General features: G+C 46.8%; 1 protein-coding gene across 3 annotated transcripts; it reads right to left on the minus strand.

Annotated features, from left to right (window-relative positions):
• Window positions 1-1520: 1520 nt before the first annotated feature.
• On the minus strand, window positions 1521-17384 carry TMEM39B (transmembrane protein 39B). 3 transcript variants are annotated; one of them, XM_027864789.1, is made up of 9 exons: window positions 17351-17384; window positions 15836-15956; window positions 14365-14584; window positions 13644-13727; window positions 12890-13044; window positions 12041-12389; window positions 6135-6322; window positions 2369-2489; window positions 1521-1922 (listed from the first exon to the last, which is right to left on the minus strand). In XM_027864789.1, exons 1-9 carry the CDS (start codon window positions 17367-17369, stop codon window positions 1683-1685), a joined length of 1497 nt encoding a protein of 498 aa, XP_027720590.1. In that variant the 5' UTR covers window positions 17370-17384; the 3' UTR covers window positions 1521-1682. The 3 variants fall into 3 exon arrangements, with proteins under 3 accessions (XP_027720590.1, XP_027720591.1, XP_027720592.1); XM_027864790.1 differs by lacking the exon at window positions 17351-17384 and adding an exon at window positions 16369-16389; XM_027864791.1 differs by having other exon boundaries at window positions 1791-1911.
• Window positions 17385-17716: the final 332 nt, after the last annotated feature.

Raw genomic sequence — 17716 nt, forward strand, 5'->3', positions numbered from 1 at the left:
GCTAACTTTGATAGACTTGGCTCTTCTCAGCAATGCAAAGATCTAAGCCAACTCCGAAAGACTGACAATGGAAAATGCTATCCACATCCAGAGAAAGAACTTTGGAGTCTGAATGCAGACGGAAGCAGGCTATTTGATCCTTTTCTTTTGTTGTTTTGTTTCTTCTTTCTCATGATTCCCCTCCATTGGTTCTAATACTTCTTTACAACATGCCTGACTAATGTTAAATATGAATGTATTTGTTGAGCCTATATCAGATTCCATGCTGTCTTGGGGAGTAGGGAGGAGAGGGAGGGGGAGAAAATTGAAAACTCAAAAGCTTATGGAAGCAAATGTTGAAAACTGTAAAAAAAAATTTTTTTTTTTTTGTGAGGCAACTGGGGTTAAGTGACTTGCCCAGAGTCACACAGCTGGGTAGTATTATGTATCTGAGGCCAGATTTGAACTCAGGTCCTCCTGACTCCAGGCCCAGTGCTCTATCCACTGCGCCACCTAGCTGCCCCCTCATTTTTTTTTTAAAAGTAAGGTCCTTGAAGACAGAGATTGTCACTTTTTTTAATCACTAGTATATGTATGTATACATACACACACACATTCCTAAAAAAGGAAACCAATTAAACTGAAACAAGTACTGTAATAAAAATATTTTAAAGCAAATTCACAAATCCCAGGTTAAGAACACCTGTTAGTCTAACTTTGTCATTTTATAAAGTTGAGCCCAGAGATCTGTGACTTGCCCAAAATCTCACAGGAAGTGAGCTGGCTCCAACTCAAAATGTGGTATTCTTGTCATATTGCTATTTAAAAACAGTATTTGCAGCAAATTCTGTAATGCTGTGATTTCAACTGCTTTTCCAACACCTGTGTGTATAGCCTCATCCTAAGGAATGTCAGGAAGTTATCAAAACAAAATTAATTCACATTAAACATAAACACATTTAATCTAATATCAACATATGCCCCATGTGCACTCTTAGGACAGGAGCTCAGCATTCAGAGACTGATGTTAGTTAGAAGGACCCACCCTTAGAGATCTTCTAGTCCAATCTGTTCATTTTACAGATGAGAAAACTGAGCCCCAGAGATGAAAAGTGACTTGCCTAAGGTCACACAGGGAATTAACGATGGCTGATTACAATCAGAATCTCAAGAGTTGGAAGGCTTGTTAGTTATTATCTAGTCAAAGATATTGGTACCTAAATAGAAACCCTCCTTTATACCCTCCCCCAAACACCCAGCCAGCCAGTTTCTGTTTGGAGACCTCTGGTGATACAGAACTCATTACCTACCAAAGCAGCCCACTCTAATCCAAGTGTTTTGAATTCTGGTTTAACTTCCTAACAACTGAACCACAGGGATATCTGAAACAACTGTCCTCAATGGAAGAATGCGAAGTCAGACGTTAGGGAGCCCTGGGACCCAGGTGTCTTCCTTCCCAACCCAGAGTCCTAAGAGGTCCCTCTCCTGACTCCACCTTATAATAACCACAAGACACGGGTCATTGGGAGTACAAAAATATGTCATTTCTTTTCTCCTTTTAATTACATCAGTTATCAAAGAAAGAACAGTCGTAACAAAAATACAGAGCTCTGATTTTTTTTTTGTGGGTTTTTTGGTTGTTTTTTTCTTCCCTCCCCCCCAGTCCCACCCCATCCTCCTGAAATGGCCCAGCTAGCCTCGATTCAACTGAACTTGTGCTCGGGCTGGCGATGGCTGGCTGAATAGGAGTATGCCTTGCCCAGTACCAGCCGGTCCCGCAGCAGCTTGAAGAAGGCGTAATAGTTGCTGAAAAGGATGAGTGCCAGAGAAATGGTCTGGTGCCATTTCTCTGAGGAGACCAGTGAATACAGCTGGTAGAAGATGACAGCTCCCTCAAGCAGAAGAAGGATATTGAGGATCCTCAGTGGTTTGCTAAAAAAAAACTAGCAGAGGGGAGGGGTTATTGTTCCACAAGGGTTTTCTTTGGACAGACCCAGCTAGGATGCTTCCTCCTCCAGAAAGGCCTCCTGGGATACCCCAGTGGCAATGACCTTTCCCTCTGCTCTCTCCACACAGCACACTGTTCATATCTCTTCTATGCATTCACAAGATATTCATTTGCATTATATTTATTTGTGCAGGTGTATCCTCATCTACTACAATAGATTACAACGCCGCAAAGGTCTGATCTAGTTTTGTATCCCAAATACTTAGATACTCAGCACCGGAACACACACAGCACTGTATTTATGGAATTGAACACTGGGTGATGTGACAAGTGAGTCACCTGAATCCTCAGGTGGGGCTCCCCGTCTCAGGCAGCAGGATCTGCCCCACCCACACCCATCCCACCCTTCATGCCCCATTTTCTGGTAGAGAAAACACTCACATGGAAGCGGAAATGGGAGACGTCTGAAGGCACCGCCACATTGTAGTGGCCAATGGCTTTGTAGACATTTTTGCTGTGTTTCACCAGTACACCCTGTGGCCACGTGCACTCCTCTGTCCACCTGTGGGGAAAGTCCAGCAATGTCCTATCACACCAGGCCCATGCCTCTGTCCAGCGGCTTGGGACCTATCTATGGGGATGAGAGCTCAAGAGCACTGAGGCTGGGATGAAGAAGGAGGAAGGGGACGGAGAAATAATGCTGGACTAAGAGAGAGAAGGCCTGGCTTATGGCCCCGCCTCTGCCAGTGAGCTGATAGGTGACCTCAGTCACATCCCTTCTTCCTCACCTGCATGGCAGAGTGGTCAGACTAAACGCTGTCCAAGGTCTCTGTCAACTCTCAGTTGGCAGTGTGATATGGCAGGGAAAGAAGCCAGAATGAACAAGAGCTGTTACCTACACTGCCCAGTACTTGGAACTTAGCATAAGCCCTCATTTGCACCCAATAGGGGCTTTAAAGAGCCCACTCTATACATGCTAATACACCAGTCATGTGCAGCCAGAACAAGCCTGGTTATGTCACTCCTTGGCTCAAAACCTTTCAAAGGCTCCCTAGTGACTACAGACCAAAGGTGAAAGTCCTCTGCCCGGCATTCAAAGCCCTTTATAATCTGAACTTTCCTTAACTTTTCATCCTTTTTTACACAATTCCATATACTCTACACTAATGGAAGACTGGCTTTCTTGTACACCCTTCCTGCTTTCTTGTCTGCACCCTCCCCATCTCCTGGCTACTGAATTTCTACCCATCCTACTTTCCAGGCAGTCGTCCCTGATCCCCTCGGCTAGTAGTCATCTATTCCCACGGCACCCTCACACCATTCTGTGTATTGGTCATGATGGACTGGGCATCCCCGGGGCACAAGGACTTACCCTGCATTCCCTAGCTCTGAATCTTGCCTGACATCTAACACAATTCTTTGCACACAGCAGGCACTTAATAACTACCTATGGAATGGGAGTGATACGGTGACCCTGTTGCGGCTTTCAGGAGAAAGCCGGATAACCACTTTCATGGGCATCATAGAAGGAGCAGGAATGAGTTGGTCTGAATGTCCTCTGAAGACCGTTCCAGTTCTGAGATCCCATACTACCTTTTCTAAAAACCCCAGACTTGTCCTTTCAGGGAACCTCCTTCTGCCAATGGATCGGTGTCTCCCTGTCACTTGCCTTCTTGAGAGTTGAGGGGAGCACCTGAGCCTAGGTTTTTCTGACTAGGCAAGGCCCCGCTGCTTTTACTCCACGTAGAAGGAAATGGGGCTATAACGGGGGTTGAGGGCATAGACTCAGGCTATTCAGTGGGTTGGTCGGAAGTTTGAGACTCTATTTGACTGTGAGGTCCTTGAGAGCAGGGACTGTTTTGGCCTGTCTTTGTCATCCTAGTTCTTAGCACAGTGCCTAGAAGATAGCAGGCACTTAATACATGCTTGGTAACTCAAGGCTGAGGCAAAATACCCCATTCAAACCTTCTGCCTCAGGAAAACCTCACTTAAGTCCTACCCCCCTACCCCTGCTGAAGGCACTACCACCTTTCCAATCTCCCAGGCTGGCAACACTGGCATTCTCCCTGCTCTTCACCCTGTCTCGCTCCACAAAGACAATCAGTTGCCAAGTTTTGCTGTTTCTACCTCCACAACATCTCGTACTCAGCCCCTTCTCTCTACTCACAAACATACCACCTTGGTGCAGGCCTTCGGAACCTCTTGCCTGGATTGTTTCCATAGTCTCCTAACTGGTCTCCTGCCTCAAGTCTCCCCCTACTCCAGTGCATTTTCCCCAACGCTGCCAAAGTGATTTTTCCTTAAATGCAGATCTTACTCCTCCACTCAATAAGCCCCAATGGTTCTTTTATTGCCTTTAGGATCAAATACAATCTCTCTTTGTTTTTAAAACCTTCACTCCTGGCCCCAGCCTCTATTTCTAGATTTCTACACATACTCGTCCTCTGCCCTGGTAGAATAGGAACCCCTTATGATCAGAGGTTGCTTTGTTCTCTGTCGGACTGGCACCCAGTAGGTGCTTAATTAATGATGGTGGAAGGAGACTCTCTCCCATCACCAGCAGTGCTAAAAAGGGTGTCAGATCTAGATCAGGGAGCCTGGGGTGAGGGCAGCACTGCGTTCAGAAGAAGATGTTAAATCATTTTCCTTTTTGAGAATCGGAGATCTGGATTAAACTTTTTCTTCTAAAATAAATAAGTTCATGACTGGAATCCAGATGTGCTAAGGGTAAGAAGAAACTTTTTACGTCCTCAACTGAACCAGAGAAGCTTCGGTCTGACCGTACATACATATCAGTTATCCCGACATGACTCGGCTTTGTCTGATAAGAAACGGACAAGATCACGGTGGCATTTACGTGACAGCGAATGAGATCTGGAAGTGATCCTCTTTAAAACAAGCTTCTTTAAAGAAACTGAGAATCTGGACTGGGGGTCACAAGACCAAGATTCAAACCCCACCTCAGACACATGCTTGACGCATGCATACGGACAAATCACTTAACCCTTAGCGCCTTCTTCCTCACTGGTAAAACGAGACTCATGAGAATCATCCGGGCTGCCCTCCAAGGGGGCTGCCGGGAGGAAAGTGTTCTTTAGACCTTAATGGATTAGAGAAGGGGAAATGATGACGATGGTGATGTTTCTCCATTTGTAAAACAGGCACATGACCAGAGTGCAGAATCACAGCCTCTCAGAGGGCACGGCGTCCCACTGTTCCTGAGCAGCAATCTCCTTCACACCACTGCTGACAGGCAGCCCCTCAGCCTCCGCTCAACACCTGGGATGTCCTCTCTCCTGGGACATCTAGCTCACTTTTGGAAGGGCGTACAAAATTTTCCCTCAATCTGCCTCAACAACTTTTTAGCGTTATAGATTTAGATCTGGAAGGATCTTTAAAGGCCGCCAAGTCTAACCCTCTCATTTTTACCTGTGTAGAAACTGAGGCACAGAGCAGTTGAGTGACTTGTCCAGGTTCACACAGCTAGTATGAGTCTGGGGAGGGATCTGAACCCAGACATTGGTGACTCCAAGTCCAGAGCTTAATCCACGACCCCTAGTTAAGCCTGGAGCCAAGCAGAGAAAGTCTCCTTCTGTTTCCACAGATTAGAGAGGGCTAGGTGGCACAGTAGCTAGAGCTGGGCCTCAGAGACTTACTAGCTGTGTGACTCAGTTTCCTCATCTATAAAATGGAGATCATAATAGCACCTACCTCCCTAGGCTGTTGTGAGGAACAAATGAGATGATAATCTTAAAGTGCTTAGCACAGTGCCTGGCACGTAGTAGGTGCTATAGCAATGTTAGCTATCATCATTCTAGAGCCAGAAAGGACCTTAGGGCTCATGTAATCAATCAATCTAACCCTGAAGCCTGGAGTGACATGTCCAGGGTCACACACCAGCAGAACTGAGTTTAAAATCCAGGAACTCAGAATGGAAATCCAGCCATCTTTCTGCCACACTGCCCATTGAGAATCCTCGAGTTAGGTGAAACGGAAATTATTAGGCGTCTCTGGCAGAAGCCTCAGCCTGGCAGAGGGGGTGCTTTTTTGGTCCTGTCTCCTACTACAACTCTGGAGATCACAGGCACAAGCCCTCCATGAGCCCCTCGCCCCCTTCCCCGTCTGCTGGAGGTGGCTGAGCTCCCTTCAGCTGGGGTGGGAGATCCTGCTCGCCCCTCCCCTTGGCCTCCCTGCATCCCCCACTTACTGATGCTGAAGCACGTTCGAGCAGAGGGCAGGATCCACCTTTTGCCAGCAGCCTAAGTGGGCAGCAGCTTTGTGGAGCAGGTCACAATAGTGTGCAGGCAGGAGGTGCTGGGTGAGGATCACCGAGGTGCTGATGGACACCAGCAAGAAGAGCTCACAGGACCAGCGCTTGTCATAATAATGGGTGTTCTGGGCAAGGAGACAAAGAGGAAAGTGTGGTGGCATCAGGAAATAGGAGAGGACCCATCCTCTCGGGGCCCGCCTCTTCACCAGCTCCCAGGCCTCCCCTTAAGGAGAAAGCCAGCTTCCCACAGGATTTGGGCTAGAAGGATCCTCAGAGATCACCTGCTATGATCTTTTTATTTTCCAGGTAAAGAAACTGAAGACGTAAGGGGAGGAAGGTCAGAAAGGTGGTAAACCAGGTCCCAGAATCACAAAATCTCAGAACTGGAAGGGACCTCAGAGGCAGCCAATCCAGTTCAATCTTGAACAAGAATCCTTTCTAAAATTAAGTGGACGAGCACGGTTATCCAGTTTCTGCACAAACATCTCTAGGGAGTCTGCACCCCTTTGAAGCAATTCTGTTAGGAATTCTGTCCTTACATCCTGTCTGCCTCTTCCCCCCATTACCTCTGGGATCAAACAAAATGGATATAATCCCTCAGGCAAGGGGTGGTCCCTCAAATGCCAGAAAGCAGCTAACTTGACTGCGACAAGCCGTCTCTTGTCTAGGCTAACCACGAGTTCCTTCAAAATCATTCTTCCTATGATCTTGGGTTTTTCCCCATCATCCTAGGTGCCTTTCCCCAGAGAGCTCGTCAGTGTATTTCTTAGAACTGAAAACAATACTCCAGACATGACCCAGCCCAAGCACAGTCCAGCAGAACTACCACTGCCCTAGTCCTGAACACTGGGGCCCTCTTAATTCAGCCCAATATTATCTTTGCTTTTTTTGGCTGCCTCAACACAACTAATATACCTCTCAAAATAAAATTTTGTTGACATCTTCTGTTTTTGTATCTCATCTTATCTCTTACCTTCCCTTCTCCTCAGAAAGTCATCCCTTATAATAATGAATATTCAAAAAGAAGAAGAGGTTCTGTGGAATTGACCCACGTATTTAACAAGCTGTTTTTGATATCCATGATCCTCCACCTCTGCAAAGAAGCCTTCTCATATCTCTTCTCTGGCATCTAGGCAGCACAGTGGATAAAGCCCAAGGCCTGGAAGTCAGGAAGACCTGAGTTCAACTCCAGCCTCAGACACTAGCTGTGTGACCCGAACAAGCCGCTTAAGTTTGCCTCATTTTCCCCATCCGTAAAATGAGGATAATAACAGCATCGACCTCATCGGGTTGTTGTAACGATCAAATGAGCTTGCTCTGCAAACCTTCCAGCACTGTAGGTCTTAGTGCTAGTTGTTATTATTATTACTATTATTATTCTTTGGGGCCATGCTTGGTCATTCTAATTTTGCAGCACTTAGTTTTGATTGATATTGTTGTTCTGTCCATGTACAATGCCATAGTCATTATGTGTATTGTTTTACTGGTTCTGTTTATTTCTCTTTGCATCGGTTCATAGAAGTCTTCTAAGCTTCTCTGTATTCATCAGAGTCACTGTTTGTTTTACAGCACAACAGTAATTCCGTTACGCTCAGGTACCACAATTTACTTAACTGTGCCCCATTTGATGGGCAGAGGCGGCTTGGTGAAAACATGCAGACAACTACGTACAAAGAAGATAGACAGGATAAATTGGAGATAATCAACAGAGAGAAGGCATAAGAATTCGGGGGACTGGGAAAGGCTTTGTGTAGACAATGGGATTTTAGCTGGGACTTGGAGGAAGCTGGGAAATCAGAAAGTGAAGATGAAGAAGAGCGTTCCAGGCATGGGGGACAGCCAGTAAAAATGCCCAGAGTCACAAAATGAAGTGTTGTGTTTGAATTTTTTTTTTTTGCTTTTTGGTGAGGCAATCAGGGTTAAGTGACTTGCCCAGGGTCACACAGCTAGTAAATGTTATGCATCTGAGAAGCGTCGTGTTTGAGGAACAGCAAGAAGACCAGTGTAACTTACCACAGAGTAAATTGGGGGAGGGCGTCAGGTATAAGAAGCCTGAAAAGGGGGTGCATGTGTGTGTGAGGGGGCACAGACGGGTTATGAAAGGTTTGAATGCCAAAATGAAGATTTTATATCAGATCCTGGAGGCGATAAGATACCACTCAACATGGGTCCAGTGAGTGATATGGCCAGACCTGTGCTTTAGGAAGATGACTTTAACAAATGAGTGAAGGATGGACTGAAGTAGGGGGAAACTCGAGGCAGGCAGACCCACCAACCAGGCTACTGCAATAGTCCAAGCATAAGGTGATAATAGACTGTATCAGGGTGGTGGCAGTGTCAGAGGAGAGATGGGGGCACATTCTGAGAGATAGTGCAAGATAAAATCAATAACCCTTGGAAACAGACCAGAGATGGGAAATGAGAGAATATTCTCCTCAGTTCAGGAGGATACCTCAGTTTTGAGTCTGGATGACAGAAGAGAATAGTGGTACCTTCAACAGTAACAGGGAAGTTAGCAAGAAAAGGGTTTGGGGTGAGAAGAATGTGGAATTTAAGATGTTGATGAGACATCCAATCTGAGACATCCAAAAGGCAGTTGGAGATTTAAATCTGGAGGTAAGGAGAGAGGATAGGGCTGGATAAGCAGATTTGAGAATCATCAGCACAGAGACGATAACTAAACCCAAGGAAGCTGATAAGATCACTAAGTGAAATGGCCCCTTGTCTTCTATATAGCTATTAGCTGTGTACATATTTTGGCTATCAGACCCTGATTAGATATTTGATACAAAGATTTTTTTTCCCCTTCTTACATGGCTTTCACCCTTTCACCCGACCCACTCAACTCCTGGCTCAGATTTTCATCAGAGGAAATGATGACTACATCTTCCCAATGACTTTTTTTTTTTTGGTTCTGCCTCTTCTCACAGCATCTTGTGACACTGACTTTGTTGAGCCCAAGGATATGATTTATATTGATCTCTACTAAATTTCATCTTATTCAATTTAGAAGAAAGTTCTGGCCTGTCCAGACCTACTTGGATCCTGATTATTGGACAAAGAACTGGATAAATTCTCTTGGCTTTGAGTCACCTGCAAATCTAATGCAGCATTCATCATATATCCTTTTTCCAAGTTACTGACTGAAATGTTATATAGCCCAGGATCAAGTACAAGATCTCTAAGGCACTCCACCAAAAGACCATTCTTTTAAGATTACACTGAACTGCTAATAACTCATCTATATGTTCGGTCATTCAACCAATTCTGAAAACACCTGTTACCACTTTGTCTCTCAAGAAGAGCTTGAGATACCATAATAACATGACAATAAATAAATGTCTTTTGCAGAAAAGGCCACACTATAAATAAATGAGAGAAGAGAAGGAAGCACCTTTCAACATCTATGGATGGGGGGATATTCATAAGCAAACAAGGGACAGGAGACATCACAAAAGACAAAATAGACAATTTTGACTTTATAAAATTTAAAAAGCTTTTGCATGAACAGAACTAATGAAACCAATGAAACTAGAAGAAGAGAAATATGTTGGGAAAGAATATTTTTTCAAATATCTCTAATAAAAATCTGACATCTAAAGCATATCAGCTATGCCCAAAGGGCTATAAAAATATGCATACCCTTTGACCCAGCAATAGCACTTCTAGGACTGTATCCCAAAGAAATCATACAAATGGGAAAAGGACCCACATGTACAAAACTATTTATAGCAGCTCTTTCTGTGGTAGCAAAAAATTGGAAATTGAGAGGATGGCCATCAACTGGGGAATGGCTGAACAAGTTGTGGTATACAAATGTAATGGAATACTATTGTGCTATAAGAAATGATGAGCAGGCAGACTTCGGAAAAACCTGGAAAGACTTATATGAACTGATGCTGAGTCAAGTGAGCAGAACCAAGAGAACATAGTACACCGTAACAGCCAAATTGTGAGATGACTGACTTTGATCGACTTAGCTCTTCTCAGCAATGCAAGCATCTAAGACAACTCCAAAAGACTCATGATGGAAAATGCTATCCACATCCAGAGAAAGAACTATGGAGTCAGAATGCAGATGGAAGCATACCATTTGCTTTTTTTTCTTGTTGTTTCTTCTTTCTTGTGGTTCCTCTTATTAGTTCTAATTCTTCTTTATAACATGACTAATATGGAAATATGTTTATTAGGAATGTACATGTAGAGCCTATATCAGATTGCACCCCGTCTTGGGGAGGAAGGGGGAGAAAATTTAAAACTCAAAAGCTTATGGAAGTGACTGTTAAAAACCAAAAATAAATAAATAAAACTTAAAAAAATAAAGCACATCAGGAATTGACAGATTGATGACTAAAAGCTAATCTGTATGCTAAGTAGGCAAAGAATATGACCAGTTTTCAAAAAGATAATATGAAAGAAATACAAATATCGAAAGCCATATGAAAAATGCTCTAAATCACTAATAATCAGATAAATGCAAATTAAAACAGTTTTGATATTTGACTTCATGTCCTGAAAACTGGTAAAGATGAAAAGCAGTCAGTATTGGAAGAGCCATCTGGAGACAAACACACTACTGCACTGTCGGTGGAGCTTTGAACTAGGTCCCACTGTTTTGGAATCCAGGAATTATGCAAGAAAGATCACTAAGTTGGGACCCAGTGATTCCAACTGGGCCCAGGAGGTCAATGACAAAAAGTAAGAGCCCGTATAGCACAAAATATTCACAGCAGCACTCTGTTGTATCAAAAAACTTGAAACAAATCGGGTGCCCATTTATAGGAATTCAGAGAAATGTGGGAAAATTTGTATGAACTGATTTAGAGTAGAGAAAGTACAATCTAGAGAACAATATAAGATGGATTAAAAAATAACATAAGTGATAATAACTCATAAATGTTTCAGAAGTCAGATGAATTGAAATGACCAATCTTGATCCAAGAGAGCAGATCATGAAACACACTTATCTCTTGAAAGAAAGACCAGAATTGTGCAATGCCACATGCACTGTCAGGCGAAGTTGCTTTGTTGGGTGGATTTTGCTCAGATTTACCCTGATTACAAGGAAGTATTTGGGTAGTGGGGAGAGGATAGGGAGAAAGGAAGGAGAGGAAGGGAATACTAGAAAATGATGTAGTGAGCACTGCATTTAGAATGCTAAACTTGGAGTCCTTGGACCCAAGTTCAAATCCCCAGGCTCTGCCACTTACTACCTGTGTTACACCTTGGGCAAATCACTTAACCTCTTTGGGCCTCAGTTACCTCATTTGCAAAATTAAGAGTTTAGATGAAATGATCTCTAAGGTCCCTTCGAGCTCGAGCCCTATGGTTCTGATTGCAGGGTCTATTTTAAAAAGAGAGAGCATGAGACACCTTGGCAAAGGCTTTACTGAAATCCAGGTAAACTGCTTTCCTGCTCAGGTTAATCTAGTAAAATAAGGACTAGATGCCGACTAGAGCTGTTTGATACCACCTTGTCTTGGCAGAGGGGAGAGAGCTGGTTTTCGAGGCAGCAGATTCCCAGGTTCACTGATAGCTGTGTGACCCTGCCTGGCTGAGTCAATAATTCCCTTCCATGAGCCTCAGTTTCCTCATCTGTCAGACTGGGCTAACATTCCTTATCTTACCTACGCCTCACAGGCTGGTTGTGAGTGCAGGGCTTTGGGAATCCAGAAGTGCTACAGATCTCTGACTCAAAGTAGAGACCAGACCCAGCTGAGAGTGAGCCCGCAGGCAGCGCACCTGCCACAGGGGCTGGGAGGGAAGCTTCCTACACATAATACTGGGGTCTTTTCATGCATTCTCCCGAGGGGGAAGTGCCCGCTGCCCACGGCTGCACCTACCTTCACAAACCACACTGGCACAAAGGCCACGTAGTAGGCGCTGAGCATGGAGCTAACCAGTACCTCCTTCATGCGCCAGTTGAAGTCCATCTTGAGGAATTCCACCTCGTTGCGGATGAGATCAGGGGAGAGGCAGCAGGCGTGAGTGGGCATTGCTTCAGCACCGTACAGCTGCTGAGTGTGCTGCTTCCATGTCTCCTTCAGAACCGTCAGGTAGTCCCGGCCCCGTGAAGGAGGGCCGCCTCCACTGCCTCCGGCCTCCCGAGGACCAATGTTGGCCACCTGGCTGAAGAGGCTTGTTTTTCGAAAGTCATAGTTCAGCTGCAGGAACGGGATGTACATTCCAAACCTGGGGCAGGAGGGAGGAGAAGAGACTGTGGGGATAATCACGGTTATACAGGAGGGAGGGACCTTAGACACCACCTAATCCTAAACATTAATTTTGCAAATTAGGAAACTAAAGACCAAAGGTGAAGGCACTGGCCCAAGGCCATTCATCTGACTCTGGATAACAAGAGCTGGCATTTATAAAGGTCCCTGATGTCTATGACCTCATCTCATCCTCAGGAAGCCCTGTGCATCCAAGGTCCTTCCCACTACACCACGCTGCTTCTTCCAAGGGATTCCCCTTCCCCGGAGTCTCCTTATCCCACCTTATCCCACCCCCACTTCCCTCCCGACCTCCATCACGGCCAGGGCCCGTGACAGATCCCGCCCCCGACCTTGACTTGCTAAGGGTCTTATAGTACTTTTTAATTCTTCATGTTCATATCTATTCCAGGGAGAAAACACTATAAATGAGCCCCTGCAGGGAGAATGAGAGCTGGGAAAGGGAAAAGGGTCACTCACGGGTAACAGAGGAAAAGGAGGTTAAGGAAGGAGTAGGTCCTGAAGAGATGGATGATGGAACGGCACAGGCTCCAGCCTGTCCCGGTGAGGACGGCAAAGCGAGTGATGACCAAGAAGACTGAGCGTGGGAGGGAGACCTTGCTGCTCTGAGAAGCCTGGCAGATGGGAGGACAGAAGGCATGCTCATCACTTAGGATGCCTCTCCCAGGGGTGCCCAGTCCTTTCTGTGTCACAGTTTCCCATCTTCCCTGCTTCCTAAATAGCCCATGACCCCACACCAAAGGAATCAGGAAAAAAGGGATCTCCATCCTCTTTACCTTGATCATAGGATTTGGAGCAAGGACAAGCCTCAGAGAGATCGAGTCCAGGTTGGACTCTTTCAAAGATGGGGAAATAGGAGACCCAGAGTGACTGAGTAACTTCGTCAAGTGCTAACAAGTAGAAGAGTCAGGATTTGAACCCAGATCCTCTGACTCCAAACCCAAGGCTCTTCCTCCTACACCAACAAGCTTGTCCAACACAGTGCTAAGCTCTCCTCTGAGAAGCCCATGGAGCTGACCTTAGTAAGGGAGATCACTTGTTCAGCTCTTCTCCAAGCAAGCCCAGCAGGGGAGAGTAAGATCCCAGCTGGGACCACATGAGGAAGTGGGCAAAACCAGGCCACGGAGGGAACTGTGGCAGCTACCTTGGGGGACCGGAGTAGATGAGAACATAGACATGGATAAGAAGAGCAACCCTTTATAGAGCAAATTACCTCCTTCACGATGGCCCCGATGAGCCGTCGACCCAGCACCAAGGTGGTGACGGTCAACACGTTGAAGTCAATCAGGTGGAAGTTCTGTTAGGGAAACAAGTCCAAGGGTGATGCAGGGCAGTGCTGGAGCCCTCCTCCCCACAAACAAGACCAATAACTCCCAGTTACAGACCTGTTGAGGGCTTGTAAAATTTCCTCCCAACCACCCAGGTACTATGCACCTTGCTTCAGGGGTAGAATCACAGAAGAAAAGTTAGAAAGCCAGAAGGGACCTAAGAGATTACCTGAGTTACTTCCCTCATTTTATAAAAGGTGAAACTGATACTCAAAGAGAGAAACTCACTCTGCCCACGATTACTTTACAAATCAGCGGCACAGAATGGGTTGAGAATACAGTGGCATCAGGTGGAGGACATAAAATGTACTCTACGGGGATCTGGCCCTCACACAACTCCCTACACAGGCTTCATGTCAGTAGATCACATGGAACGTCAGAGCTGAAGCGGCTCTTAGGGGCCCATCTTGTCTAAGTCCCTCATTTTTCACAGGAGGAAACTGAGGTAGGCCAACTTAAGTATTAGCCTTCAGCTCTGAGGGAGGGGAGTAGAGCCAGACAAGTGGGGGAGTGTTTTGGTCCTCAAGTAGTAATCGGAGTTGGGAGGGAATGCTGAGACTCCAGGCAAACATCCAGATGGGAAACCCAAGCAGAGCAGGAACCTACCAGGGAGGTATGTGAAGGCGGGTGAGAAGGCGGGTACCACCAGACGGTCTTGTAGATGTTGATATAGTGGACAAAGAGAGCCACAAGGTGGCAGAAGAAGAGCTGCAGTTCAAACAGGATGCTCGGCTGGACGGGCAGCTCTGGGATCTTGCAGTGCCGAAGGGGGATCACTGTCTGAGTAGCCAGAGGGGGACTGGAGAGGCCTGTGCCTGAGCTGCTCCTGAGGGGGTCAACATTAGGAAGGGGTGACCAGGGAGCCACAGTCTCTTGAGGTAGAGGTCCATAATCTAACTGCCATCTCCACTTACATCTCCCACCAGCACCTGAAACTCAGTATGTCTAAAATAAAAGTCTTTATCCTGAAACTTGCTCCTTCTTCTGACTTCCCTATTTCTGTCTGGGGAATAAGCGTTCATTCATCCAGTCTGCCACGTTAAAAACCTTGGTAGTACATCTTACTTCTCTCCCTGCTCACATCAAATCTGGTACCAAATCTTTTTGGATTCACTTCCACATCTCTCATATCATCCCATTCATTCTTCTACCACCCTACTTGTAGGTTCTTTATCAGAGTGCTTGGCACATAGTAAGTGCTAGTTGATTAACTATCATCCCCCCAGGAGGATGCAATATTGTCCTTATAGTCCTTCCCATTCCGCAGCAAGCTTTCTTACTTGCAGATCTGACCAAGTCATCCCTGCTCAAAACTCTGTACTGGCCCCCTTACCTTCTACTCAGTAAAGCCCAAATTCCAGCCCTTTCTGGTTTTATCTCATATTACTCCATCCTCCAGGGGTGAAGAATGAAGGGTATGCACACTAACTAAAACATTATCTGCACCCTCAAAAATGCCCTGTGCACCCACCCTCCTGTGCCTTCCCTCTTTGCTTAACCTAACACAATCCCTCTTTCTCTTAAATGTACAGAATTCCTACCTATGCTTAAAAGTCCAATTCAAACTTTGCCTCCTCAAGGATTCTCCCACTCTCTAATGCACTTAATCCCCAATGCCCTAATGCACTTAACTTGTTATCCTTTGGATTGTGAGCTCTCTGAAAGCAGTGAATGCCATCTTGAGCTTTCTGCTTCTCCCACTGTCCTTCGTGGGCCACACAGTGGGTACCTTTGCTAAAGCAGCCACCTAGAGCGATCACCTCCCCCCTGAAGACACAGGAGGACTGGCCCAAGGTCCTAGGTATGCAAGTGAGGGGAAGGGGAGGCTGGCAAAAATGGGCCGCGCTATAGATAAAGTATATCAAATGAGATAATTATAAAGGATTTAGCACACTGTGCCAGGCAAACAGCAAGTGCTATATAAAGGTTAGTTATTATTATAATTGTTAATACCTTAAGGATAAGAATAGTTCCTTCCTAGTGTCGACCCTGAGGAGCAGGGGGAGCCCCTTCACTCCTCGGCTCCCCCCTAACATCTCGCAGCCCTGGGGTGACCCCCGGGGGGCGCGTGGCTCACCTAGCCCTGGACCGCACGCCCGTGACCGAAGAGCTGGAGGCGTGCCCGGGCCCACCGCTCGGACCCGTCTCACAGAGTGGGTTTCGGCAGTAGGACGTCCTGTTGGGGCCTCTCCGACCTCCTGCGTCCCCAAACACAGAGCAGAACCATGAGAATGAGAGGAGCCTGGAAGGCACGGTCCGCAACCGGGAGGGAGGGGTAGCCCCGCCCCTCCTGAGGCCCCGCCCCGCGGCCAGCAAGCCCCACCCTTGCCGCCCGGACTCTAGAGGCCCCGGCCCCACCGCAACGCTCCCGGTCCAGGCCCCGCCCACCCCATCTAAGCCCCGCCCCCGAACTGGAGGAGCACGCCCCCCTCCCTTCTTTCCCCTCCCTTCCCCTTTTCTTCCTTCTCCCGACACCCGGCGCGCGACTCCGGTCTGAAGAGAGCTGTGGTTCGATGTTCCAATTACCCAACGTCCTCATCTCCGCCCCAGCCAGCCCCAATCTAACCTCACCTAGCCCGGTCCATTGCTCCCTGGTTCAGCACCACTCACCCATCTCCTCCCCCGGCGCTCCCCTCGCCGCCGCCGCCGCCGCCGCCGCCGCCGCTCTTGCGGACAATATGTCGGCGGCGACGGCGGCCGGGAGGGGACAAACCACCCCAACCCCGCGCCGGGGCCTGAGGCGCGCGCTCTCGCTCCGCGCTGCTGCTTTATTTGCATAGGAGGAAGGGAGAGGAGAGGCGGGGGCACGCTTTAAAGGGGCAGCCGCGGGGCAGCCTGGTGAAAGGTCCTCTCCTCCTCTTCTTTTCCTACCCTCTCCACAAGCCCCAGAGGCATGGTTTGAATAAACTGGAAGTCTTTAGAGACCATCTAGTCCTACCCTCTTTTACAAAGAGTGTCCTGGGGGACTCAGTACCTGATTCCTGTCTCACACCCCGTGTGACCTAGACAAAATCCTTTTCCCTCTCTGGGCCTCAGTTTCTCCCCTCTGTAAAACTAAGGCGCTGGTCTCCAGATGATGACAATCTAAGGATCCTCCTCAGCTCTAAATCTAGGATTCTGAGGGATTATGCCCAAGGTCACATGGCAAGTTACTGGCAGAATGGAGAACTAGAACCCAGTCCTCCTGCTTCCCAAGCTTCAGTTCTGGCCAGTTCATACCCACTAGGATTCTATATTGGCACTCTGCAAAGGAGACCCCCAGCCCTTCCCTCATCAGTAGGGAAGGCAGTCTGAGCTTTTGTGCAGGGTGGGGTTTAACCGGGGATCCCAAGAACTTTTTTCATTTGGATAACTATTTCAATGTAATTGGTTTCCTTTGTAATCTTAAATATTTTATTTTATGAATTTAAAATCATTGTTCTGAGAAGGGGTCTGTAGGCTTTTCACCGAAGTGCCTAAGGGGTCCGAGATACATAAAATGTTAAGAATCCCACTCTGTTTTAGGGGTATTAGAAGTCTGGAGCACCCTTAACAGACCCAGCCTTTGGATACCTCCAGTGAAAGTGAGGTATTCCCAGGTTGCCCAACTCACCTATGAAGTTCTGCCACATATGGAGCTGAGATGTCCCCTCCCCCTTTCACACCTTGGTCCTTCTTTTCTCCTTTCTCAGCCCTTTCGAGTCCCCTTTCTGTCTTCTCTGCTCCAACGTGAAACATGCCCTGTTCCTTAAACCAATTCCTCATATGGCAGTGGTGGAAGGCTCCCCCCCTCATCATCACCTTTCTCTGGATACACCAGACTTTCCCCAATGTTCTTCTTTAAACACGGCACTCAGAATGGGGCACATTGCCATAGATGCTCTAGACCATCATGACACGAAAAAAAAAAAAAGCAGCCTGTTTTAAACGATATATTGGGTGCTAACAGAACACCCATTGCTAGTATCTGAGTTTTTCT

This window comes from Vombatus ursinus, unplaced genomic scaffold, assembly GCF_900497805.2.
Source record: "Vombatus ursinus unplaced genomic scaffold, bare-nosed wombat genome assembly UNPS02014775.1, whole genome shotgun sequence".
Taxonomy (NCBI): domain Eukaryota; kingdom Metazoa; phylum Chordata; class Mammalia; order Diprotodontia; family Vombatidae; genus Vombatus; species Vombatus ursinus.